Consider the following 27,670-nt stretch of genomic DNA (forward strand, 5'->3'; position numbering starts at 1 on the left):
TAATTTTATAATATTTTTATTATTTAAATTCTTTAAATCCAATTTACAGAACAGTTACGAAATCATTTGATACTTTTTTTACACGTACAAGATAGATTATTATGGTGCGTACTGTCTGCACAATTTATCAAATTCTTGCTCCTGTAAAAAAAATGGATAAATAAAATAAAATTATAAAAATTTCAAAACAGTAAACAGTAGACTTTTTAAAATAAAAAATTACCTTTGATTGGTATTCTTTAACAAAGGGATGATTGTAATTGGAATCTTTCAGCTGACTTAAATATCTGTTACTCACCTGAATAAAGGGAATGTTGTATGTATTCTTAAAGATATTCTTTTCAAACTAAAATATTGAGTACTTAAACCTTTAAGAAATGTAAAAATAAATTTTTAAAATTCACCTCGGGCGCTTTTCCGATGTGTTGAGACAGAACGATCATGTTAATAAGAGTTTCCACATTGTTTGGATCCTGAAAAATCAATAATAATAATAAATTAATATAAATATATTTATACACTTGAAAAAACTATTAAAATTTTATATGTTTAATTATTATTTTAATATAAAAAGGAATATCATAAATTATAATTTGCTAAATATAGAACAAAACAATTTTGAAACAGGTAGCCGATAAACAAAATAATCAATGTCATTATCAACAAGCAAAAATTTAAATTAATTATTTAAGCATTACTAAAATAGAATAAATTGTTCTTTTGTTTTCTTCTTTAAATTAAATTTCATTCCTTTACGAATTAAACTATCCAATAACGAGCTAATTGTAATCTATTTTTGTCTACAGATTACTATAAATTCGAGAGCTGTTTCAATGCCGTTTTTTTTTATTGATCCGTTTCCTCCGCATAAAAAAATAATTATTGTGCCATTTATTTTTACGGCTTTAAGATTTATTAAAAATTAAATAAAATTACAATTTTATGTTTTTATTAAAAAACTTTACCATAAAATAAATAAATTATTCCATAGAAATGTTATAATTGTTAAATGTTTTATAAATTATAACAGACACCAAATAATCTGGACAAAAATTCATTAATAATTTCAAAATTTACTTTATTAAATTTGTAAATCTACTATCCTTCTAACAATTTCTGACCTATTTCTAAGAATTATGCCAAATGTAATCATTAAATATTATTGAAACTACTAGGTCACAATATATGGGATGGCCTAAAATTCAGAGATATATTTTTTAAGATAATTTTAAGAATGGTTAAAACCAATTTTGTTGTTACTCATAATTCACTCGCTTCATTCTTTTTAAAATATACCTGTTAACAGACTTTTACCATCCTGTATTTTTTCAGAAGAATATCTAAAGCCTATGAAGCTCAAGATAAAAATTAGAAGTTATGCCTTTTGTCTTCAGAAACATTTAAAATCACTGCTATTTTAAGTTTAACATTTCAATTTTCATTTTCATTTATTTGCAGGGATCTGAACAGAATCCTTTGGTGTATAGATCCTTAAGTAGTCTTTTACTTCTCTACATTTAGAGATGCCTATAATTTTTTATATTTATTGTTATATATGTATGTAATCTTTAGAGAGGTTTTACAGATAATACAAGATACAAAACAAAAAAAATAACATTTTTAAATTGAAGAGTGGCCATGCCTAAGGGCCTAAGTACCAAACTTATGATTTTTAGGAAAACTGACTTTATTGTTTCTTGAAGCATGAGCGAGTTAGATGGGTTACAGTGTCTCGGCCATAATGAGCAACTTCCAGATTTTTCCAGCACGAGGACCTTATATTGTTCCATTGGCAAAGGCACACACTACACTTTGGCATCATTATCTCACTTTACATTTTATATTTTTATGATACTTAAGTCCTTATACATGTCCACGCTTCAATTATAAAACTGAACAATATCAACATGTTGTAAGTGTAGAATAATTACAGAACAGTTAAAAAATAAATAAAATATGGAGAAATTGATATAAAACGTGAAAACTTAGGAGATTGAAACACTAGAAATGTCTAAAAAATAATTACAAATAAAAGAGCACTTTCTAAAACACACATCAGAATTTTAAACAAGCAACAAACACTTAAGCAGTCAAAAATCAACAAATTATTATATAAATAAACATAGAAAAAATTGTTTTTTATGTTATATAAGGGGTTGTGTTGTTGTCACATTATATATAAAAAAAGAAAAAAATAATTAAAATATAACTCAAAATTTAATTTATTTATATCTCCTTTTAACAAATTTATCTAAAATCACCAGATTATAAAACTGAAAAATGTGCCTAGAATAAAAATGGCATATTAAAAATAAAGCTTTTGATAATATTTTGTTTATTATTAAAAGAACAAATACACTTTGAAAATATTTATTTTAATATCCTCTTTGCTCTGTCTTAATCACTACGGAAGATACTAAAAATAATCTGTTTATATAAATAAGTAATATTATTATCGTAATAAGTTTTATCTTTTAAACTAAAAGGATTTTTGCATTTAAAACAATAACAATATCTACATTTTTATTTATTTATTAATTTATCTAAAATGATCTTCTTTTCTTGGGATTTCCTAATTACAAGTTTCTCCTTTAATCTTAGCCACTGTTTCTCTTTACTCATTATATCCTTATCTCTCAGTTTTTTCACATTAAATTGATTTATACAGAAATTCTTTTTTGCCAAAGAGTATTTTTCACTCCAAGAAAAAAATAATAATTAATTTTTGAAAAGAAGCTATTAAAGTTCTTTGCCCTACAACAACTGTAATGTTAATTTGAAGATAAATACAATAATTAGATTTGTATGGAAAGCGATAAATGTTTCTAGGATCAAAATTTTACAACTTTATAATAAATGCCATTTTAAGTGAGTTATAATAAAATTAATTTTCAGGGAAGCTGTCAAATTACAATTATGTATTGGTTATAATATCACATAATCAAATTTCCTTTATTCTGGTCTGTAAGAGAATTTTGATTATTAATTTTATTTTATTCCTATAGAAATTGTATATATTTGTAAAACTACAATTGAAATTAATTATTTATGTAGAAAACAGTTCAATTATTTAATAGATTAGAGCCATTTATGACATATTTGAGAAAGTGACGAATGTTAATATAAAACATTTCATTAATATCCGTTTAAAATAATTTAAAAAATTATTTCTTGAAAGAATATTTAATGTTAAAAGAATGTTAAAGCTGAAAACAAAGACAAATCATTTAATTAAAATATAGTTTAATTTTATACTAATTTATTATTAATTATAAAAGTTTATATGATTGATTCCAATATAAGTAAGATAACGAGTATGTTGACAATATCATATTTTGGAAAGTGAAATGCACTTGTTATAAATTCAGAAAAGTTCAAATAGATGTAAAAATTTCAAAATTATTTTTAAAATAATTTTATATTAACTGTTGAATTGAGAAGAGAATATATTAATATATTGAATATAATAAACAAGAGTATTTTCATGTTATCATGTGTGCTTTTAAGAGTATTTTCCACTTCTGAGACTGAATACTGTAATTAAGGTGAAATTTAGATTTTAATTTTGAATAATTTGAAAAGATTAGATCAATTACATTAATTACTTTTGAGATATTTTAATTTATTTCTAGAGTTATATTAAAATTTAGTGATAAACAACTCACTACACTTAACATGAAAGTCTAGTTTCGACTTTGATTTACACATTTATATATAATTTGTCTTTGGATATTTAAACAACCAAGAAATCAAATTATAAATCTTAAAAATAAGATTTAGGTTTCCTGCAGAGTCTTAAATTTTAATTTATTTAGTATTTTTGAAGAGAAAATCCCCTCATCTTCAGGTTTGATCATTCTGAAGACGAGAGGATTAGCTCTCGAGGAGATTAAATAAATTAAAATTTAAGACTCCCAGAAGAAGGCCATTTGTCACTTTTAAAAATTAAATTATTAGGAGTAATGAATCTGAATTAGAAAGTAAAAATTTAAAAAGGCCTTATATATATTAATACTGAGAATCAATATATTTTTGATTATAGAAATCAATTGTTTAATAAAAATTGTATCTATCAGGTCTATTAGGAATCGTAGATACTTTCCAAACCACTCAAAATTGTAATGTGTACAGGTGTATAAATAAGTTTTAATTTAATAAAAAAATAACTTTTAGTTATAATCTATAAGAAAAAACATAATTTTAAATTGTTCTAAAGATGGGACAATTGTAAAAATAGTCTCATTAACTATTCTATCTTATTACAATTATCAGCATAAACATAATGATTTTTATTACTCTTAAAAATTTAATCCTAAAACAAAAATTCTTCCATTTTATTAAGTTTATATATTTATGTCCAAAGAGTATACTCTAATATTGTTAACCTTCTCATCCTGTAATTTTATTTTTATTAAATTAAAAATAATAATCTAAAATAGATTTTTATATAATAATTAATTTTTAACTTGAAGCTTTTAAAAATTAATAAAGTAATCAGAAAACAAAAAAAACAAAGCTCCGACAATTCATCTTTTGATAAATACAAGCAATCGGATTAATTTCAAGAAAAAGCTCTCCTCCACCCACACACGAACAAACCCAATTAAATATTTACGGGCATTTGTTTATTTAAATTCTGGGATGAAGGAAAAATAAATTACAAACGTTCATATATTAATAATATAAATTAAAAATTTTTAATTTAAATGCAGAAATGATTAAAATTTTTTATTTATTTTACTACCTTTACAAACAAATAAATAAATAAATAAATAAAATACTTCAAAACAATTCCATTAATTATTTTATTACTTAAAATTTCAGTAGGGAAAAATTTCCTCAAAACACACGTGAACTTCATACATTATAAATGTATTTACATCTCTAGAAAACATTTTCATATGCAAAGATTTTAAACAACTGAAATAAGTAATTTTAAATTAATTGATTTCTTTTGTGATAATTAATGAAGCATTATTTCGATAATTTTTCATGAAATAATAAATGTAATATGCTTTCGGCAGTATTTGAATTCAAGAATAATATTGATCTTTTTCATTTGTTTACTTTTACTTAAGGATTTAATTTCGAAGACAATCAATTTAAAATTACGATGGCAAAGAAATTGTTTTTATTAATATTATACATTACTGCATATAAATTAAAGTGCTGTACTACATCAAGTTTTAGACAATTTTCAAATATAAATGGAGTAGTTAGAATTTAATATAATGTAAGAAAATTTATTAAAGAGTAAGAACAATATTAACATGCAGGATCTTATGAAATAAATGCTACCATTTTAAATTATTATAATTACATTATTTATCCAAGATGTACACCAATCAATAGAGTAACTATCCACATTTCATCTCCCATCTCCATTCAAACATCTTGTTGTCTGCTACCTCTAGGAAGCACTGTACCCAAAAATGATAACTCTGCTGTGGAAAATGCATTTTGTGTTTTGCAGTTTGCAAAATCAGCATTGCTTGTTGTTGTGCAACACAAGTAATCTACAGGAGCTGTAGAATTGTGCTGCTGAGGGAAGAGCAGCAATGAATATGCCATAGCGAGTGTAGGAAGATTCAAGTATCAATAGGATACGTGCCATAGGTGTATATGTTGAATAATTGTAATGGGCTAACATGAAAATTGGACAGTTTCCCAAGATTTTAATGTTCATTACAATGTTCTCAGATAATAATTAATATAATTACAATAATTTAAAATGGTAGAATTCTTTTTAGAAGATCCTGTATTAAAAATAAAGTATAAGTAACAGAAGATAAAATTTTCATTACATAGAAATCTTTACAGTATGATGAAGTCTCTTTAAAATACACATCCACTCTTTTAAAACAAATTTAAGGGAAAAATTGAATGATAATTAGAAATAAATGCAGTTTAAATAAGTGATTAAAGAGTAAAAAATGTAAAACCATTAATAATGTATTTAAAATAAAGTGTAGTTAATAAAAAATTTAAATAGAAAATACTATCAAATTTTTAATATATAAGCTTAACAAAAAATATCCTGGATATAAGAAACACTTCACAAGATGGTGGATTTAAAACTGAAAAAATTTAGAATAACACACAATAAATATATATTTTATAAAGTTTTTTATACATTTTCTGCTCTAGAATAAAAGATATTTTACAAAGCATTTAAATTAAGTATTTATATATTGTGTTTATTTGTTACAGTATAATGGCATATTTACATCAGAAATTTAACTGCATCAAATAAAGATTGCTCTTCATGGAAATAAATTTTAGTTACCGAGCTCACCATAACAATAAAAATAGTGTTTCGAGAAGATTAGCATCTAAAAACCACATCAAGAATATAAAGAAGTATTAATTTTTTATCAAAGTAAAGGACGCAGTAAGTTTATATCAAATTTTTTTTATTTATTAGTAAATAAAAATTTAACTTAAGAGAATTTAATTAATATTTAACTAAATTTTTACAACAAAATCTTACAATGGATAAGGGAATGTTATAATTGGAAACTTAAGTAAATCAATCAATTTATTAATTTATTTATACCAGAAACTTGATCAAAATTTAGAGAATACTTTCAAAAAACAGAATTAACATCTTAGTCAGACAATAAATAAAAATATATGAGTATCTTTCTCACTGAAAAATCAAAATTAAGAATTAAGTGATGGTTTTACTGGTGAGAAGACTTTTATTATATTTTCTAGTTACCGTATTTTCTGGCGTATAAGATGACTGGGCATATAAGATGACCCCCAACTTTTACAGTTAAAATATAGAGTTTGGGATATACTCGCCCTATGAGATGACACCCGGTGTATAAGACAACCCGACTTTTGAGATTTTTCTGGGTTAAAAAGTCGTCTTATACGCCAGAAAATATGGTAAATAAATAAAACAGCAAAGATGTGCTTATTTTAAACTTTAAATTTTTAATCTTTTCTTACATCATTAATAAAACTGTATCACTTCATTTTTATCAAATAACTTAATAATAAATCTAAAAGTACAGTAAATAATATAAATTAAACAGTAATGCAGATGATGGGGGTCCAAAACTTAATCTGTAAACCTGCATTTTACTGCATCAAGTTTATTTTGCTGTAATAGATTAAAAGATATAATAATGTTGTTCTGAATAATCTTTCTGAACGTTGAAAATAAATTCTTCTTAAAGACAATGGAAATAAAAGTTGGCTTTTAATTTTATCATCAGGATGTCAACCTTTGGCCACTTTATAAGTGATTTTGCATTATATTATTATATCAGATCTATGGCATGTAATCAAGCATAGACATTTTGAAACATTTTCATAATGTAATTCAGACTTTAGCTGTATTCAATACATTTTGTTTACTATTCTTTGACATAAAGATATTACAAATTTTTTACATTTTGTTACAAAAATCATTACAAATTTTGTCTTTTTTCTTTCAATTTATATATCTTAAAACAAATATTTAGCAAAGTAGTTTAACATAAATAAAAAAATAAAAACATATCTATTTACTATTCTCTCAATTCATTTAATCTTTTTCTTTTTACATTATAATAAAAATAAATGAATAAATCAATATCATTTCATTTCAATTTAATTTATAAAGAATCAAAAAAGTATTCCACCTCCACAGAAATATATAATTGAGAGCAAATCAAAACTTAATTCTTCAAAAAAGAAAAATGTTTGAAAAATCGTTTATTATTTATATTCAAATATTTGTGAAACATTAAAAATTTCATTAAATGAATTATTGAAATTAAACAAACATCTATGTTGTTGCAAATGTAAAATTATTTTGTCTGGCATTTAGAAAAATTAAGTCTAACGAGAAAATTGCATAATTATTGTTCTTGTCAACAGTGTGTGTATTTACAATTCCACTGAGAAAGGTTATAAAATACGCTGAATAATTTTATAGATAAAGAAATAAAAAAATATAAATTAAATCTTTAAAACTTTTTGATGTTTCTAATTCCAAGCCGAATCTATTCGGTTTAATTTAAATTTCTAAATTTTACAAGCAAATAATCTAATCACAAAGTCAACATATATTAATTTGAAAACTTAACAAGAAGCAATATTTGTTAAGAATTTATTTAATCTAGAGAAGAGAATGTTGATAGAATGGTATTCTTGTTACCGATAAACACAAGAATTATGAAATTCTCTCATTAAAGTTAATTTTCAAGCGTATTAATTCTGAAAATAAATTATTTAATTATTACAGAATTAATTAAATTTGTGATAATTACAATTAATGCCTTATGTATTTAAGATTTTATCATTATAAATTATTACTATGAAAAAAATTAGACTATGTTTAGTCTAATTAAATAATATCTGCACACAGAGGAGAACACTTCTACATATTCACATAATCAATAATGAGAAAAATTTTTAAAAATATATTTTAAAAAAATAGTTTAAATTGTCCTTTATATAATAATAGTTTAAATTGTCCTTTATATATATATATATATATATTTAGTGTTAAAATATATTTAATGGATAAAACTAGAGAATTTACTACCAGACTCTAACTTGAAAACTCACAAATCCATAATTAGCACATTGATAAGAAACTGTAATTTTCTTCCTTTTCCTTTCAGTATATTTGGAATGAAAAGAGATTAATGCATATAAAAAGTAGCATCTCAGATGTTTTTCTGTAATGATAGAAAATGCTATACAAAATACTACAAATAGTTGTTACTAATATACTAACCAGCAGAGTTTCTTAATTGATAACAAGTAAACACTTCTTGTATTACAGTGTTAATGATCTGATATAATTTATTGATTCCAAAGACAAAATAAAAAAAACTAATTTAAAACTTTAAAATAACATAGATGCATAAATTAATATATATAATAAAAAATAATTTTAAAATTGTAGACCTATAAATTCCCATTGGTGTCAGCCTGTCTGTTCTTCCTTAATCTCGAGAATAGAGTTAGATAGATAAAAGTTGAGACCAGAAATAGAAAGTTCGGAAGCTGGAGGCCCCAATTAACTATGTATAAACTTCAGTTCTGAACCGGAAGTCACATCATTTCAATTCAAAAATTTTCTCCAGAAGAGAGCCAAGTAGATGATAGGCATAACTCTCTTGTTAACAGGAAAAGTTTGATGTACAGGGGCAAGACACTACTAAAATTAACAGCATTGTGCATCAAGAACTAAAACATTGCAGCCTAGCATTAATGTTTTTGACTATCTTAATTAGTCATCATTAGAAACATGGATACAAAATTTTATTTTATTTTTTTTGAAAAATATCGTGTTTGTGAATTATTTTTACACTAAATTAATAATACTTTTAATTATTATTATATTAAAATAATTTTAAAATTTCGTCTATATAATATAAAAAAATTTTTTATTAATAATTTAATAATTAGTTTACTTTATATTTTATAATTTTTAATATTTCAGTACATTCTATTAAATACTAAATAAAGTAATTTTATGCATTTTTTAATGTTAGGATTAAGAATAATCAAATTAAGAAACAATATTTATATCCTGTGCTAAAAAACAAGGAAAACTCAGAATAATTGCAGTTATTAAGTATTCTCTTGCTTAGATTTGAAGGCAGAATCAGTCAGTTTTACCTTAATTAAATTTGTGTAATAGTTCTACTACATTACAACACAGAAGTAAAGTCAAACAAATATAAAAATAAAAATGATAAGTTGAAATTGCACTCGGCATCTCAACTAAATTATCTTTATCTCTACTAATTCTATTAACTCTCTCTAGATTACTCAGTTCTTCATATTCTGTTTGTTTTCTTCTCTAATCTCTCGTTTCTCAGTTAATCCCCTAATTTTTTAAGGATGGCTTCATCCAAAAGAAATATTTTTCTACCTTCCTAACAATTTGACTGTTACAGAAACACTTTCTTTAATATAGAAATATTATTTTTATTAATGTGTAAATGTTACAATATAGTATATATTTTTGTTCTAATTTTATACCTATTTTAGAACAGTGTCTTAAAAATGAAGACATTAATTAGAAATATACAATTATAGACTTATTATGATTTAAAAAGTAAGAGGAGAAGAGTAAAATAATTGCATCATATTATAAGATTTATAAATCTGAAATTTTAAAATTTTAGACCTATAAATTCCCACTGTTCTTCATTGATCTCAAGAACATAGTTAGTTAGATGGAAAGCTTAGTGGTCAGAGACACTGATTAACTATATAGAAACTTCCAGTTTGGACTGAAAGTTAAGTGATTTCAATTCAAAATTTTCTAGAGAACAGTTAAACAGACGAAAATCAAGACCAGATAAGGAGAATCTTGGGGGTGGAAGTCTCAATTAATTTTTAAATTAAAATATGAATAAAAATTGCAGCCTGACACAATGATGATGTCACAATAAATAAATAAGATTTTATTAATTTTAAAATTTCCAAAATATTAATAATACTTATGAATAGAATAATACCTTTAATTTATAAGAAAAACTTTAATTTTTATTATCTAAACCTATAGCAAATGTTTAATATAAAATGTTAACATAAATATTTAAAATTTTGATTTTACATTATAAGCACACCTTTTAACTATATATATTTTCCTTACTTAATTAACATAATTAACATTTCTCTTCTAGACTAAAATTAAAAATGAGACTGGAACAAACTGCTCTCGCATTTAATTTTAATAAAAGTTTGTTTTAGCATAAATTAATATAACAAACCTTCTTTCTATCCTTTTTTATATCATGTTGAAGTTACCAATATTTGTTAATATTATATCATATCTTCATACCAAGCCTCTTAAGATGCAATATTTGAGGCTAATACCCTATGAGAGGATGTAATAATTGTTAATATTGCATCCTCTCACAGGGGGTTAAGTAAAAACTCTTCGCACCGACAAAAATGTTATTTTCTAATACTTTTACAAAACATCAAAATATTGCATTTTGATATTACAATTGGTTAGATCAGGCCTGGCCAACCTGCGGCCTGCATGTGGCCCATCATATTAAATTGTGTGGCCCGCTAAGCGACATTATATATTTATTAAAACTTTTATTTGCCATTATGTGTATACCAAAACAATTAAATAAATGAAAATTTGCCTGTGTCATTGTTATAATGTGCAAGTGTGAGTACGAACTCTTGGTATAACAATAAAATCTTGCTCATTTTGTATTTGTTTTACTATTTTAAAAGCATGTTTGCCTAAATTGTGACCCACCGTAGTGTTATGCGTGATCAAAGTGGCCCGCAAAACAATTTGGGTTGGCCAGGCCTGGGTTAGATGAATAATATTGTTTAGAAAATACTATATTATCTTCAAACCAAGTGCTTCACCAAACATTTTTCAACAAAAGATTGTAATAAGAGTTATTCAGAAATTACTCTCACTTCAAACAATTGGAATCTGTTCTTTTCTTATACAAAATAAGAAGAGAATTGGCTTTTAATGACAAACTGTTGACAAGTTCACAAACTCTATTTGCTAAAAATTTTTTATAGTTTATAACAGAATCTTAAACTTTTAAAATCACTACATTGCTATGAACGATTCTGATAAATATTTACTTAAGAAATTAGATTGCATAGGTACAGACAATTCTTCATTCACGATAAACAAATGATGTTTACAGAAGAATGTTTAAATTTTCAATCATCAAAATTATTCTATTAATATCCCAAAAGTTAAAAATTTCTTTTATACCTTTTATTGAATGGGAATTATTAAGAATCTTTTATTATCCTTGCATCTATTCCACAAATTAAAACATTTTTTAGATTAAATCTGAGAAAAAATTAGTTTCTGAGAGCAAAACAGCAATTGTGTCTATCAAGATAAGAAAAACAATATTTCAACAATTTATCTGTAATTTCTTGAATTTATTTATTTTTATTATATACTAGATTTACCCTTTCATTACAAATATTTAAATTATCATTAAAGTTATTCATATTTTATATAAATGGAAATTCTTAATAATGATAAACACACTTTATATACTTTTAATCATCTGTGATGTTATTTCTATGATTAAAGCAGTGATTTTTAGTTCAAAAACAATCCATTCATTACATTAATAAACCTTTCTTTTTCTTACGGTTCTTATTCTTTTGTATTTACTCTTATTTTCTCGCTTTAATATTTTATAAATATCAAACATTAATGTCTAAATATAGAAAAATAATCTTTGTTTTCTTCACAATCAATAAAGATGTTCATAGTTTTATAAAAGCTTTTAAGTAATCTTTTTTTTACTTATTTACTGTTATTAAATTGATGTTTTAAGAATTTTGTATTTATATTCCTGTTTTTGAAGGCAAAAGGCAGATTTAATTAAATATCATCAAATCTTTCAAATTTTTGTTTTAATAAATTGCTAATTCTTTCTAATATTTTTGGTTATAACACTTAATCTTGTTAGAGTTTTATATAAAACATTTTAAGAATGATATTTAAGAACCTCTTAGTTTTAAACATTAAAAAAAAATTAATCTCTCATCTTGAACAATCCAAAAAAATTTTTAAAATTATTTACATTCATTTCTTTCATCTAATTTTTCTACTACATATTGAAAAATCAGCTGTTTTATAAAAGTAATTAATATATTTAATTTAAAATCTTTTGGTTCATTCAGAAGATGAGACATGAATCTCTCTAAAGTGACTAACAGAATTAAGTGAGTGAGAGACCTCAAAACATATTAATTTACTAATTCACAATAATCTAAGACATTAATATATATGATGTAGGTTGTATTTATTTATCCTAATATCTGATAACGGACAGCTGTATGGCTGAGATTGTAAAAGAACCAACTTGCTATTTGGAGACCCATACGTAAAGATTCATGTCAAAATGGATATTTGTATATCTTATGCTAAATCTGGAAATGTTGCTCATATTGTAAAACAGGCACAAATTTGTGTAATTTGTGAAATTGGCAGTTAATGTCTTCATTTCACGAAATTGCCAATCACTTCAAATGATATTAGCACAGCATTATAGTAAATTTATGAACTTGGGAGTCTTCATTTTGTTCTGTTTTTGTTTACCATTGTTTCAGAGTTTCTAATTTTGAATTAAATGCTTAATTCTAAATTACATATGCTTAAATCTTAATCTAGCATTTAATATAATATGTACATAATAAACATTGTTAGGAAGCACAAAATATCATTAAGTAGTCTTTATGTAAGAAGACAACACTAAAATAAATCTTTGCCTAATGTTTTCTAAGCTGTAGCTCAATGAGTAAAACAAAAGTTAGTATCCTATTGAAAAGTATAAAATGGCAATTTCACAAAATGAGCAATATTCCTGGATTTGATGTAACACATATATCATCATAAACTTTTTATGAACCTTCAATTTTCAAGTCTGTTTCTTGTTAGAGACAAAATGAATGAATGTTACTTCACCTGAATTATTTATAAACTACTTTTTTTGTTACTTTACGAGAGAGATTACAGTTTCTAATATTTAAGATATGGTAAGAAAATATCATTTATATACACACAGTTTATAGTATACAGTTATAGGTCACTTTGATAAACTTAATAAAATTTTAATTAACAACCTGCCTGTTCAGACTTATGACCAGCTCTCCAGTGCTGGAAATCTCCTTTTTTAATCAGTCTAGTTCTTACAGTCAGTCAGCATTCACTACACAAACAATCTACGAGACTACATATTTCGTTTATAAATTTGTATTTTATTGTGCACTTGAAGAGTTTGTTGACTAAAATATTAATCTGAATGTCTTATTTTTATGAGTGAACTTTAATGTTTTTGGTACATCATATAATTTTTGCTAATTTGTACTTTTACATTTTGTAATATGTAAAAGATGTAAATTAAAACAAAGTTTTACACTGGAGTTTCCTTTATACCTTTTCTTTATCAAGAATAAATAAAAAGGATTAATCTCCCCATTTAACAACCAATTTGCTTAACAACCTAGTCATAGGAACAGAACTTGGTCATTAAATGAGGAGTGCCTGTAATATTTACCCAGCACTTTAACACTTCTTCCAGCAATTATTTTTTTAAAAAACAAATGTTTTTGACCTCTTCTTCAACCATCTTCAGATATACAAGCAGAAAAAAGAATTCAAATGAGCTCCAAAATATTGGCAAATTCAAATTAATTCTTTTTTTGCTCATATACTGAAGAGGGCCAATAGAGAGACTGAAAACATTTGTTTTATAAGAAAATAATTGCTGAAGAAGTGTTACAGCACCATGTAATTATTAGTTCTCATTTCCAGCTTCTGTGAATGTTTTTGACACAATTTTATATCTTGTTCTTTTGGAAAACAGCATCGTAAAAATTCCATTTAAAATCATTTAGTATAAGTGAATAAAGCAAGTACAGTAGATTCTTTTTACCTCTATGTCCATAATGTTTTACATTTCTGTGTATGTATTGTCTACTTGGATCTTGTTTATTAATAGAATTTATTATATTGGTTTAGTTTCTGATTAGCTAAGAGAAGAGATCTTAGTCAAAAGTCAAAATAAAGATACAGTATAATCTCTGAGTAGCAGACACTGTCAGAACCAAGAAGTTTGTCCACTATTCAGAGGTGTACATGCCAGTGGTCACATAGTATTTTAACCTGGTCATTATAAAGTGAAGAATAGGATGGATTACAAAAACATAAAATTTGCATTAGAAATGTGAATATACCAAAAAGTATACATAGCATATATAATTAAAAATATGTATACAATATATTATTTATTTTTTCAGCTGTAAAAATCTCGTTTTAATTGAATCTCATTCAAATGTTGAATTACGAAGGTGATTTGCTAACCATTTCAAGGGGTGAGAAATATATTTGGAATTGTTACATTTATATTGTCATTTATGATCTAAGTGACTAATAAAAATCAGTACAGGGATTTGTCTGCTTTGTAGTTTTCGAGAAGTGTAACTTTTCAAATATTTTTTGCTTTTTTCAGTAATTAATTTATTAAAAACTACACTTTAGCCATCACAAATCTATTAAAACAGTTACAACAAGTGTTTGTTTGGTGAAAGTTCAAAGGTCATGTTACATAGGCGATTTGATGACCACTTTAAAATGTAGGAAGATATTCAGTTTTCTTGCATTTATGACGTCATTTATGATCCTAAGTTTCTTTTTTGTTACTAATATACTATAGTTCTTGTCAAATAAAAGTTTATAGTTCTTTGGTATCATAAGCTTAACTCCAGCAATAAGACAGAAGTTTAATAACATTAATATGTATAATGATAAATAGTGATTGCTAACTCAACCAGATTAAACTTCTCTTACAGAAAAAGAATATTGTTTCACTTCTTATAACCTGCCCTCCACCCCTATTCCTATTTTAAGCCAGTCTTTATTTGATGCCTATGGACAAAATTCATCATCTGAAAGAGTATTTAAACTGATTCTCTGTTTTTGTTTTAAAATATTTCTTATGTAATTAATTCTTTCAGAATATTGAAGGCAGAACATTGCATTTTCATAAGGTTGGTTATGGTTGATGGCCTCCCGTTATTTCAAGTGTCTGCTATTTAGAGATAAATATAATAGATGTCCTATTTGAAAGGGATTGTAAAAATGTCAGTTAAGTACAAGTGTCCACTATTTGGAAGTGTCCATTAATGGAAGTTTCACTGTACAGTGGTGCCTCACATAACGTACTTAATCCGTTCCAGGTGCACGTCCGTTAAGTGAAACGTCCGTTATACGAAATGCATTTTCCCATTGAAATACATGTTAAAACATCTAATTCGTTTTGCAGCATAAAATAACCGTACTGTATCATAAACAAATGAACATGGGGTGCGTTCTTTTATTCCTCCACGTAACTCCGCGCAAGCGACATCCTTTTAAAAATTCCTGCAGAATGTGTTCCTAAATTCCGGTGGGAGTGCGCGCCGTCGAGCGGCAAAAATGGCCGCTTGTAGCAGTAGTTTACAGTGGAAAGCAACATGGCGTCCTCCATGGCTCAGATAGTTTCGTTTCCGGGTCCATTATGTGGTTTTATGAATGAAAATTCAGAAATTGTGAAAGCGCGAGTTAGCGCAGATGTAAGTGTCTTTACGAATTTTTTTTCGAATGGTAGCCGGCATTCTGGTTTTTTTCGTGGCTATTTTGAATGTTCTTTCAACAAATAATCCATTTTATGGTTAAATTTTTACAATTGGGACCCTTCTTTTGCTTTTAAAAGCTCATATTTTAGAATTATAGAGTCCTCTATCACCATACTATCGATAGTGCAGGCGCCACCATCTTTCTTTCTTTCACCGTCGTTCCTGAATGCCCACAAACAGCAGCGCACTCCCGTAGTAGCGGAGACGCAAAGCGACCGCTATTAAAGAATGCACCAATGGAGCAGTCACCAATTATGCCGGAAAGTCCGTTGTTCGCAGCCAGTCCGTTATTCGAGGCGTACGTTATACGAGGCACCGCTGTATTTTGTTTTTACTTTTGACTAAGATCTCTTCTCTTTGCTAATCAGAAGCTACACCAGTATAATAAGTCTTATTAATAAACAAGGTCCAAGTGGACAATATTATATACACACCACACACAAATACAGTGAAATTCTTACATCTGCAGTAAGAATAAAAACCTAAACCTAACAGAAAAATTTATTAAATTTTTGATTACAAAACACAAAACAGCATTATTTACATATATATATATATATATACACAGTAGAGTCATTTATCCGAAAGCCAATCAACCGAAAGCTTTCCAGTCAGACTGTGTCATGCTGAAGCAAACATTTTTGATACTAGATTAACTTCCAAAATATAATTTTTTTTGTTTTTATATTTTTCAATATATTTATTTTGTTTGTACAAAATAAAGATATAATTTTTAATGATACAATAGCCAAGTTATTATTTTAAAAAATTTACGTTATACTTAACATCAACGGAAATTCAACACGAAGCAACACGCAACAGAGAAAAATTTCAACATGGGATAGATTAATATATTTTTTCGTGCATAATCAGTTATCCAAACGACCCCAGTCCCCAACTGATTCGGATAAATGACGCTCTACTGTATTTAAATTTCTAATTATTTTATCCTGAAATTTCTAACTGTACTCTATACATTTAGTAATGAAACTGCATTGAAAATTATTAAAAATCTACATATTATATTTTTCTTTTAATTATTTTAAATATCACACCATGAACTATTAATGATTGAAATTTTTGTTATTGATACATACAGTATCTTTTTTCCCATTTAGAGATAATCTTAATGACATTTATTTAAATTACATAAATGCATTCACAATAAATATATGAATTATATCTTAAAAATGAAATAAGAAATAACAATTACTTTTTAATATGAAAATTTAACTTTACTGTGAATTATAACCAAAATAATCACAAAAAATTGACAGAAAACTCTCCTAATTCAGCAGAAACAATTCAGTATTTGTTTTATAGTCATATGAATGCTAGAAACTATATTTTAATAATATTTATATGCTGAATTTCAAATAATAGCCTTATTTTATTTACTCTTAAATAAAACAACAACGATATTGAAATTTATGTACAACACTAAGTGCTTTAACAAACAGATAAATTCATGAAACTCATATCACATTTCAACTTTATTGTTGTATATTTTTGTAATAGTATACATTTTCAAAAAACCTATTTTGATTTTTCATTTAAGAATAGTTCAACTGTAAAATTTAAATTGATCATATGAATATATCAATTAGGACAAAATTCAGTTATAATTTATTAATGAATATAGTTAAATGGATATATAAAAAGACCAAGAATCATTGAAAAACTAAGAAAGAAAGATACATGTATATTTTATAAGTGATCTACTTTGTATATACACAAAATATATAGAATAACTTTAAACTCATATCTAAATCTAAAGAAAATTATAGAAATTATAATTAAGTTAATATTTAATAACACAGGGTTGTGGGTTCAACTTCCAATTCTTTTCTTCCAGACCCTTTTAAATTAATTATTAAATTTATCAAGAGATGGCAAAATGGCACTACCTCTAAGCCAAATTACTTCATAATTAATTAGTAATTAGTGGCATTAATATAGCCTGATTCAGCAATTGTTTGGCTTTAATCTAAGAATTGGGTTTATAGATGTTTATGTTTGTACATGATTGGATAAGTTGAGACATCAAAGCATTTATTTATTACTAATTACCAGGACCATGGTTAGAGTATTTGGTACCAGGAGCAAACTTAAACATGGTGTCTTCTAGATAAGTCTTTCATCCTCCTTTTCATTAATATAATGCATATTATATTTCAATACAACAGAAAAAATACCAAAATATTATTAAAGATTACAGTAATATTTTGTTTATATCAGTTTTTGTTAAAAATACAAATACATATAATAATTATAAATACAAAAATACTATAAAAATAATAGAACTTTTTATTATTCCACATTAATTTTAAGTTAATTTGATTTTTCAAGCTTTTGTTATTGCAAATTGTAGAATTATGTCATCAAATTTAGTACTTTTGGCAACATCCCTCTTAATCGATAACAAGATTAGTCCAGTTTAATCGTTCTTGGCTCATGGAAGATCTGAGATAATTTTTTATTAATTTTAGTTTGCTAAAAGATCATTCTCCTGACACACATAATAATGTAATTTTTTATACTCATATGTAACAGTTTTCTATGAATTTATTAGTTTGCCCATATAATAGTTCTGGAATTTTGGCATTCTATCATATTGGCACTTTAGGCATATGCCCTCTCTGTCCTTGCCTTTCCACAACCCTGCTGATTACAAATCAAAGCATTTATATCTCTTGCAAAAAAATGAAGCTAATAATTTCAGATGTAAAGATTTAGAAAAACATTTTTAAATAAAACTTATAATATGTATTTCTTAAAAATTAATTAAATATAAAAAGCTTGTTTTCTTTGTTAAATGTAAAATGTTTTAAATCTTTTTGACTATAAAACTTTTAAATTAATTTGACAGATTAATTCATCAACCCAAAAATGAAAACAGTAACAATATAACTCCAATTACCATTGTCATCCCAAAAATATAAAAAAATTATTATAATACTAGTACCGAATGTCTTTTTTTGCATTTCATGAAACATCTTATAATCTATCCTAAAATTAGATAAAGCGTTAAAATTCTGTTTTAATACATGCAACAGTGACAGCTGATCTTTAACAACTTTACAAATATTGTAATGTTTAAGTCACCACAGTGAATGCTATGGGTCTTATTGGGCATATTTGTATCTCTGATAAAGTGAAATCAATTATTCCACACTGTGACTTTAAAATATTTTAACTCATATTGAATAAATTACAAATTGCAATCAAGGATTATAATTCTATGATTCAAATTTATTAACTTCCTGTAAATGAAATTAATGTTAGACTAACATCATACAAAGTTAATTGTAATAGTCATTTTATATACATGGTAAGAGTTTTAATTAACATGTCTTTAAATTTACCATGCAAAAACATCAAGCCTCAAGCAATGTTTTCTGACTGAGAGGAAGAAAATCATTAGAATGATGTCATTCCTCCCACATAGCTGTGCTTCCAGAGATTTAGAGCTAGTCAGTTATTTCACTCATAGTTATTCTACTATATTTACAAGTTATACTCTTCATAAATTTTACAGTCCAGTTTTTATTGAAAAATAAGAGCTTTTCCATAATTGGGTCATTAAGTGAAAAAAAGAAAAGTAATTACCTTAGAGAAGAAACTTGATATAATTAAAAGACTTAAGTGTGGAAAAACTAAAATTAAGATAGCAAACAAACATTTCAAATTCAAAAGATTTGATGACAATGATCTTAAAATTGACAACATGCAAAATATGAAGACAATGAACAAATGGAATGTGAAGATTTGTTCCATAGGAGATAACAATCAAAGAACTGGATGGAATATTTTAGAATTCCTTAAGCAGAAACTTATGGACATGGATCCAGGTGTTAACTGAAGTATGCTTGTTTAACAAATTATAATAATTTTGCTTGTTATTGTAGAATTTATTCTGATTAAAAAGATTCCAATACTGTTCAAACAACTCTTGATAACATTTTTGCTAGTAACAGTAACTAATGTATATAACTTACAATCATTAATTGAAAATTTAGTTTGCATTCATGTTATATTTTCCCTAAAAAAGTTCAACATAAGAGAATTATTAATACAATAATAGATCATAGAAAAATTGTAATTTTTACCATTGATTATTATATTTCATTTAAACAGTAACATCAAGTGATTAATTAGTCACATTAATCAAGGGGTACCTGTACAATCATAGATCATGACACCTATCATATGCTAAATAGTTTTCAAGATGCCAAAGTCAAATTTGGATCCTGAATTAGCTATATTTGAATTACTTATGATAAATTTTTTTTGATATAATGTATGAGAGTATATTCTTAAATTTCTGTAGTCAAAATAACAATTTGATATTAATCTTTTGCTTGTTAAGCACTTCTTGGTTGATTAACTCAAACAGTATATATATATACATATACACCATAAATGTTTTGCATATCTGTGATTATATGATAATAAACTCTATATTTGTTATTATTGTTTTTATTTGTTTTTATCTGCAGAATCAAAAGTCTTCTATTTAAATTCTTGTTAGAATTAAATGCATTTAAATGATAATCAACTATAATTTTCTTAAATCTAAAATACAAATTTGAAACTATTCTGTGTTTAATTTGATTTTAAGATTAAACTAAAAATACAAAATTATTTTGTAAATAATCTAATTAATCTAACTGTAGCATTATTAAAGATGTATTCATTAATGTTACGTATATCTATAATAATTAGATTAATTAATTTAAAATTAAATTATAGATTAATATTTCTTTAATTTAATAATCAAAGTTACAATGATTTTCTGATACTGATCAGAAATTTAAAAATTATCAAAATATTATCATATGAATGTAATTATAATTAAAAATAACTAACTTTATCTAGAGCTTCTTGTAAGACAGGTTCTGCCTCTTCATATTTTCCTTGCCCTATTAATGCAGCTGCCTGTCCATTCAACAATAAAGGAGTTGATGCATATTTATCACTCAGTTCCTGATATATATAATAAGAATCTTGTAATTTTTCTCCTCCCTGAAAGCAAAAACTTATTTAATTAATCAGTACTTATATTTTTAATTATATAAAAGACTTCTTTTTAATAATTTCACCATTGAAAGTCCAACCCAAGCTTGAGCAAGCTGAGTTAATGTTGCATCTTCATCCTTTTCTTGCATTCTTTTCAGTTCTTTTCTATTGTAAATAAAGCATTTATATCTTAAAATTTAAAATTTAATGGTAACAATAACAATAAGAAGTATTATACACAAATGTTCATACTTAGCCAGATCAATACGATCTATTTTCAAGTAAATTTGCAACATTAATGCAGAGCTGTAAGAAATATTATTTAAAAATTATTAGTATTAAAAAGATACTTAACATTTTTATTATAGCATATAATTATTATTTAAGTTCTAATTACAATACAAAGATTTTAATCAATAATTCACATTTTAACTGCAAAAAATCTTAAAGTAAATTTTTAAACTTTATGTACTATAAGAATTAATCTTTTTAAATTGTTCATCATTCAGATTTAATACATATTATCTGTGTTTGATAAGTTGTTCATAATTGCAATATTTTAAAATATTAATACTTTCTGATGAATGGAGAAGTCTTGCTTATCAAGGTTGTTTGTTGTTTTTCTATAAAAGATGAAGAATGAGTCTTACTCATTCCCAGTTTTTACCTGTTATTCTAAAGACTTAAGATTTTTGTCTGTAGTTAACATAGAAAGTACATTTAATAAAAAAAAATCTATCGTTTTCACTGTTAACTGGTATGCAATGTATAATATACAATGCATACCAGTTATGTTGAAGTATCAGTAATATGATGTTTGTAAAATGAAAGCAAAAAGTCATCAATGCTTTATATTTTATAAATGATAATCTTAGGATTAAATAAAACGTGCTCAGCAAAAATTATATAAACAAAATCTAACACCTTATCTTTGCTGAGAAAGTTTAATTTTAAACAAACGTTTTCGGCCTATTCTATAGGCCATCCTCAGGCTAAACAAATCGAATAGAACCGTTCCATAAGAACGAATACAAATATTTAAACTTAAAAATTAACAACGGATTAATACAAATATTTAAATTTAAAAAAATTAACAACGGATTAAAAGATACATAATAAACTAATATCGTATAAAAATTAAAAAACAAAATAAAAATCAAAAATAAACTCAGAAAAAACTTCTAAACACAATCATAGAACCATAAAATAAACATGTAAATTAAGAGTTCCTTGCAGAGTTTTTAACCATATACTTCCAGGCCGATGGAAGGCCCTCAGCGTCCCTCGCATTTATACACGCCCCTTTTAGTTTGCTCTTGTAAATCTCTATCTTCTCAGCGGTCCTTGCCAACGTTGGGGAGCTCACGGGTTTTATAATGTCCGCTTTATATCCCCTCGCAATCAAATGATCCGTATCATTATAAGATGGGGCATTCCGGGCTCTAATCCGAAGGGCCTTTCTATATTGTGACAATGTTATGGACAGAGCAAAGGAAATTAACAGAATTCTACAGGTAGCCGAAACCTTAGGATACAGGAAAAGCGCAATAACAGGAATGGTTAAAAGGTACGAGAAGAACGTGGCAAGAGGCTCTAAACAACGTCCCGCTAAGATCACTAAATTCACTTATAACAGATATGCCAAAAGCATTATGAAAGAAATTGCGAACCGCAATGAGACATCAATAATTCTGAAAAGAGCCCCGAACCTTTATAAGATTTTAAGGAATGACAAGGATAGCATTAGGAAGGAAGAAAAAGCAGGTGTGTATAGGATACCATACAAGAACGCACAGCTGGGAATTAAGAAAGATTATATCGGCGTTACGACAAGGAGTTTGAGTGTAAGACTCAAGGAGCACAAGTATAACATCAGAAAAAGCTCCAACGCCACGGTACTATCCCAAATGGCTCAGACCGAAAGCTCGATAGTTAAATGGGATGAAGCAGACATTATAAAACCCGTGAGCTCCCCAACGTTGGCAAGGACCGCTGAGAAGATAGAGATTTACAAGAGCAAACTAAAAGGGGCGTGTATAAATGCGAGGGACGCTGAGGGCCTTCCATCGGCCTGGAAGTATATGGTTAAAAACTCTGCAAGGAACTCTTAATTTACATGTTTATTTTATGGTTCTATGATTGTGTTTAGAAGTTTTTTCTGAGTTTATTTTTGATTTTTATTTTGTTTTTTAATTTTTATACGATATTAGTTTATTATGTATCTTTTAATCCGTTGTTAATTTTTTTAAATTTAAATATTTGTATTAATCCGTTGTTAATTTTTAAATTTAAATATTTGTATTAATCCGTTGTTAATTTTTAAGTTTAAATATTTGTATTCGTTCTTATGGAACGGTTCTATTCGATTTGTTTAGCCTGAGAATGGCCTATAGAATAGGCCGAAAACGTTTGTTTAAAATTAAACTTTCTCAGCGAAGATAAGGTGTTAGATTTTGTTTAGATAATCTTAGGTTAAAAATACATAGATATACTAAAATAAGTGCCAAATAAAATATTTGAATCAATTTTTTAATCTTAGTTGGCATGATTTAAAAAAAATACATCAACTGATAATTTTTGTAAAACATTTTTTTTCTTTTTAATGATTATTCTATTAATTCTTAATGCTAACAAAAGTACAAAGTAATAATCATTGTAATGATATTCTACATATGTGTAATAAAGTATATTTGTATTAAATATCTTAAAAAGAAAGGGATTAAAGGCCTATCATTAAATCCCAAAATATTACAATATAAATATTGTTTGTTCTTTTTTACAATTTTTTGAATATAACCAAAAATCCCAACAGGACCGTGTTGTGCTATGATATAGAGAGGTGGTCAGATCAGGCGGCACCATAAGAAGGCGACATAACCAGCATTTAAGAGGTAGCATTTCAAAGACTTGCATCATACTGAGAAAATCTATCACATGGCCCTGAACCCCAACTCTAAATGAGCATTCCCAAGAAGGTAATGTCCAGTGCAGAAAGTATTAAAACAAACAATATATTATCTTCAATGGAATGATTAGAATTTGAATTTTTTAATTAGTTGAATTATATTAATTCAGTTAGAATTTTATGTAATTAATTATTATCCAATAAATGATGAATATTAACTGTCTCAAACTTTAAGTGACATGATAACATTTTATGGATTAAATCCTAATTGCTTAAAATATTATTATTAATAATAATATATTTTTAATTGATAAATAACATAAATTTAATTTCCTTGTTATATAAGGTTTATCACAGCTTCAAATTCCTAGGTCGTCCTATATGCGCAAGCAAAAAATTCTTCGCGTTTTTGCAAATAATTTTTGTGGGTAATTCCAGGAAAAAATGCAAATACATGGTTTGCATTTTTTCCTGGATGCTTACCCTCTTGTATTTAAAAATCAGAATTCAGAAAAACTCCTAAGTATAGATGCAACTGTTAAAAATTAGCAAAAAAGGTTCCCGATTGTCCAGTTTTACACAAACAAGTTATGTTGATTTTACAAGATTTTTTCTTAAAGTTTAAAATGCCAGTAATTTTTGTGGGACAATGTGGTGCATTTACGTTCATTTGGTATTTTACTTGTAATTAAACGAAATAAAATTAGAATTGTATTAATAAATCTAATTTTCTTTATTTTGATCTTTAAAGTCAAATGCAAGTAAATATGGTATATAATAGGTAAAGTATAACAAATTATAATTTAATCAAACAATCTAATAGTTTTTCAATTTTGAGAAATTATGTTCAATTTCAGGAAAAATATTGTTTCTCCAAAAAATAAGAGCTATTTTTACCTTGCAACTTACAAATTCATCTAAAATTAATATAATGCATATGAACTGAATTTATAAAACAAAGCTTTATTTGTAAGAAAAATCCCAATAAGTTCTTTTAATCATTCCATATATGAAAAATATTTTTTTTCATTTCTTAAAACTTTCTTCATAATTTATAATATATAAACTTCACATTAACTCCTACATAACATTGTAGGTGTTAATGGAAATGTTATTTCAGTTATAATGTATAATAGCATTTCAGGCTTCTTCCAGCATAAATATTTTATTTATCAAATGTTTTCGACCAAGCGGACAGAAATTCTTCTGATCACACATTAAATGGACCCACATTATTTTTTAATTTAAACATTTTCAAATGTATGTCTTCCATATTCCAATCAGTTGATGTTGATGTTTAATCCTGAGAATGGCTGTCCAGTTGGCCAAAAACATTTGATAAATAAAATATTTTTGCTGAAATAAGCTTGAATTGTTATCATTTGTTCAATTCACCAGTTTATGAGATTTATTATAATTTATTATGTTTAAAAGTTGATGAATAAATAAACAGGTAATAATGGATTAAATGCTATTTGATTTCATTTAACATTTATTAGATTTTCAACAGTGTTTCACATTAATAAAAAAAAACATTAAAACCATTTGCATTTGTAAATAAAGCATTATAATAATTTTTTAAGTTTTTATTTTGAAATTAAATAATGAAATTTCTTTATACATACATTTAAATCACACAATTTTATTAAAACTAATGTCATGCATTACAAACATTAAACTATCATTACATACCACTCTAAAGATTCAGCTTGTTGCAATATTCTTAGTGCATCTTCATAGTTTTGTTCATGATAATAAATGCTTCCAGCTATTAATATCATCATTGTGTTTGAAACATTAATGTTCTTTTTAACTTGTTGATCTAAATCATGAACAACTTGAACTCTGAAAATTTAAACAACAAAATATATTATTTTAAAAGTTTTAAAAAATTTATTATAAATAAATTATTAAATGAAATATTTTAAAATAAAATATTCTTAAATGAATAAATATTTAACATAGAAAATAAAGTAATCATTATAACTTTGATTATTGAATTACATACTTTCTTGATTGATCACTCGACAAGTAATCAGCTAACAATCTTAAACAATAGAGTTCTTCGGCTGCTCCGGGTTTAATTTCATCTAAGACTACTCCATATTTCCTTTGAGCCAAGTAAGCACGATACATATAGATATCTTTCTCAACTTTCAATTCAGGATTATTTAACTGAAATATATATAAAGTTAGATTAAAACTACATCAGCTTGTTAGTTAGCTTATATAAATTTTATATAAAGCTAAAAGTGAAATAAGTTAAAAATTTCTCAGGAATAATAAATAATTTACATGTGGCATTATAATCATTCAATTATATGGATATATAATTCTTAGACAAAAAAAATTTATAACTAATTACTCTTAATTCAGGAATTGCTTGTTTTTATTTATGATATTTATAAATAAATACTAAAATCAGTATCACTTAACAAACAATGCTTTCTTTGAATATTTAATGTTCTTAGAATACAAAATTATTCAAATTAAATGGTTAATAACTGAACATAACTCAAAAGTTTAAATGTATTTTTACAATTTGATCAATCTATTTTCTTCACATATTCAAGAAATTTCATGTTGTTGTAGTTTCTGAATTAAGAGTGGTTAGTTATAAATTAGCTTGTTTACATCTACATTCAAGCACCAACAAGCAGAAACATTCATAACTGATGAAGATTGATGGTTACATTAACTGTACAAATCTTTTTAAGTTATTTCGTGGGAAAAAAAAAGTAACCTCAAAACAATAAATTATTTACATGACAACTACATAAATAATTTTTGACTAAATATAATATATAGAGTATTCCATTTAACTCTAACACCTAGAATAATACAACTACTTTTGACAAGTTAAAATTACACCTCCGAACGAGACGGTCAGGACCTTATCGGCGCACGACTACGTGCTCCCGTCGAACGTCGTCAAATACTACCAACATTAGAGCACACAACTATGTCGTCCTGTTGAACGGAACACAGAGAATAGGCAGCATACTGGTACACAGTAAAACCATGTATGTACTGGTTATACATGGTTTTACTGCTGGCACATGGTTATATACCAACAGTATATATATACAACCATGTGCCAGTATATTGCATAGAGAATAGGCAGTACCAGTATAGTCATGAAAAACTGCGAGTATCTAGCGAAGGGTCATTCCTTTGAGTTGTTTGATCGTATAGGGGGGTCTACAATTCTTGGGTGGGTGGGAAACCCCCATTCAGAGTTCACATCTTACCTTCAAGGAGGAATTATATTATGCTAATTAATTAAATCTTAGTGTATATTTAATAATTATTATATAATTAACTGACTTATAAGCAATTAAATAACTTATAAAGTCGGTCAACTTGACTTGCATCCAAGACAGTGATGTTTACATTGACTTTTCATCAATCAACATTCATTTTCACATTCCGCACTCGTATATTCGAGGACGTACCTTTAATTTTTGCGCTTCGTTAATACAATGCTGGAAATTTCCAATATAAAAAGCATTTCTAATATCGAAAAGCGGATCAGGTTGACTACTAGAGGCGGCCATCTTGAATTACACGTCAACTTTAGCAAATTGAGCATGCGCATAA

The 27,670-nt window shown here is 25.9% G+C and overlaps 1 protein-coding gene across 1 annotated transcript; it reads right to left on the minus strand.

Annotated features, from left to right (window-relative positions):
• Window positions 1–27,670, minus strand: epsilonCOP (coatomer subunit epsilon). Its single transcript, XM_067264184.1, has 9 exons — window positions 27,526–27,670; window positions 26,079–26,245; window positions 25,763–25,915; window positions 21,418–21,471; window positions 21,249–21,330; window positions 21,016–21,171; window positions 405–473; window positions 224–298; window positions 1–141 (listed from the first exon to the last, which is right to left on the minus strand). Exons 1-9 carry the CDS (start codon window positions 27,625–27,627, stop codon window positions 100–102), a joined length of 900 nt encoding a protein of 299 aa, XP_067120285.1. The 5' UTR covers window positions 27,628–27,670; the 3' UTR covers window positions 1–99.

Source organism: Centruroides vittatus, unplaced genomic scaffold (genome assembly GCF_030686945.1).
Source record: "Centruroides vittatus isolate TY-2023 unplaced genomic scaffold, ASM3068694v2 contig_1824, whole genome shotgun sequence".
Classification (NCBI taxonomy): Eukaryota; Metazoa; Arthropoda; class Arachnida; order Scorpiones; family Buthidae; genus Centruroides; species Centruroides vittatus.

What these genes read in the sequence shown, in the direction of transcription:
- epsilonCOP (XM_067264184.1), bottom strand. Translation starts at nt 27,627, where the DNA reads ATGGCCGCCTCTAGTAGTCAACCTGATCCGCTTTTCGATATTAGAAAT. An exon ending in ACGAAGCGCAAAAATTAAAG is followed by an intron (nt 26,246 to 27,525) that starts GTACGTCCTCGA and finishes TATATATTTCAG; the next exon opens with TTAAATAATCCTGAATTGAA. An exon ending in TTAAAGAATACCAATCAAAG is followed by an intron (nt 142 to 223) that starts GTAATTTTTTAT and finishes TTTTTTTTACAG; the next exon opens with GAGCAAGAATTTGATAAATT.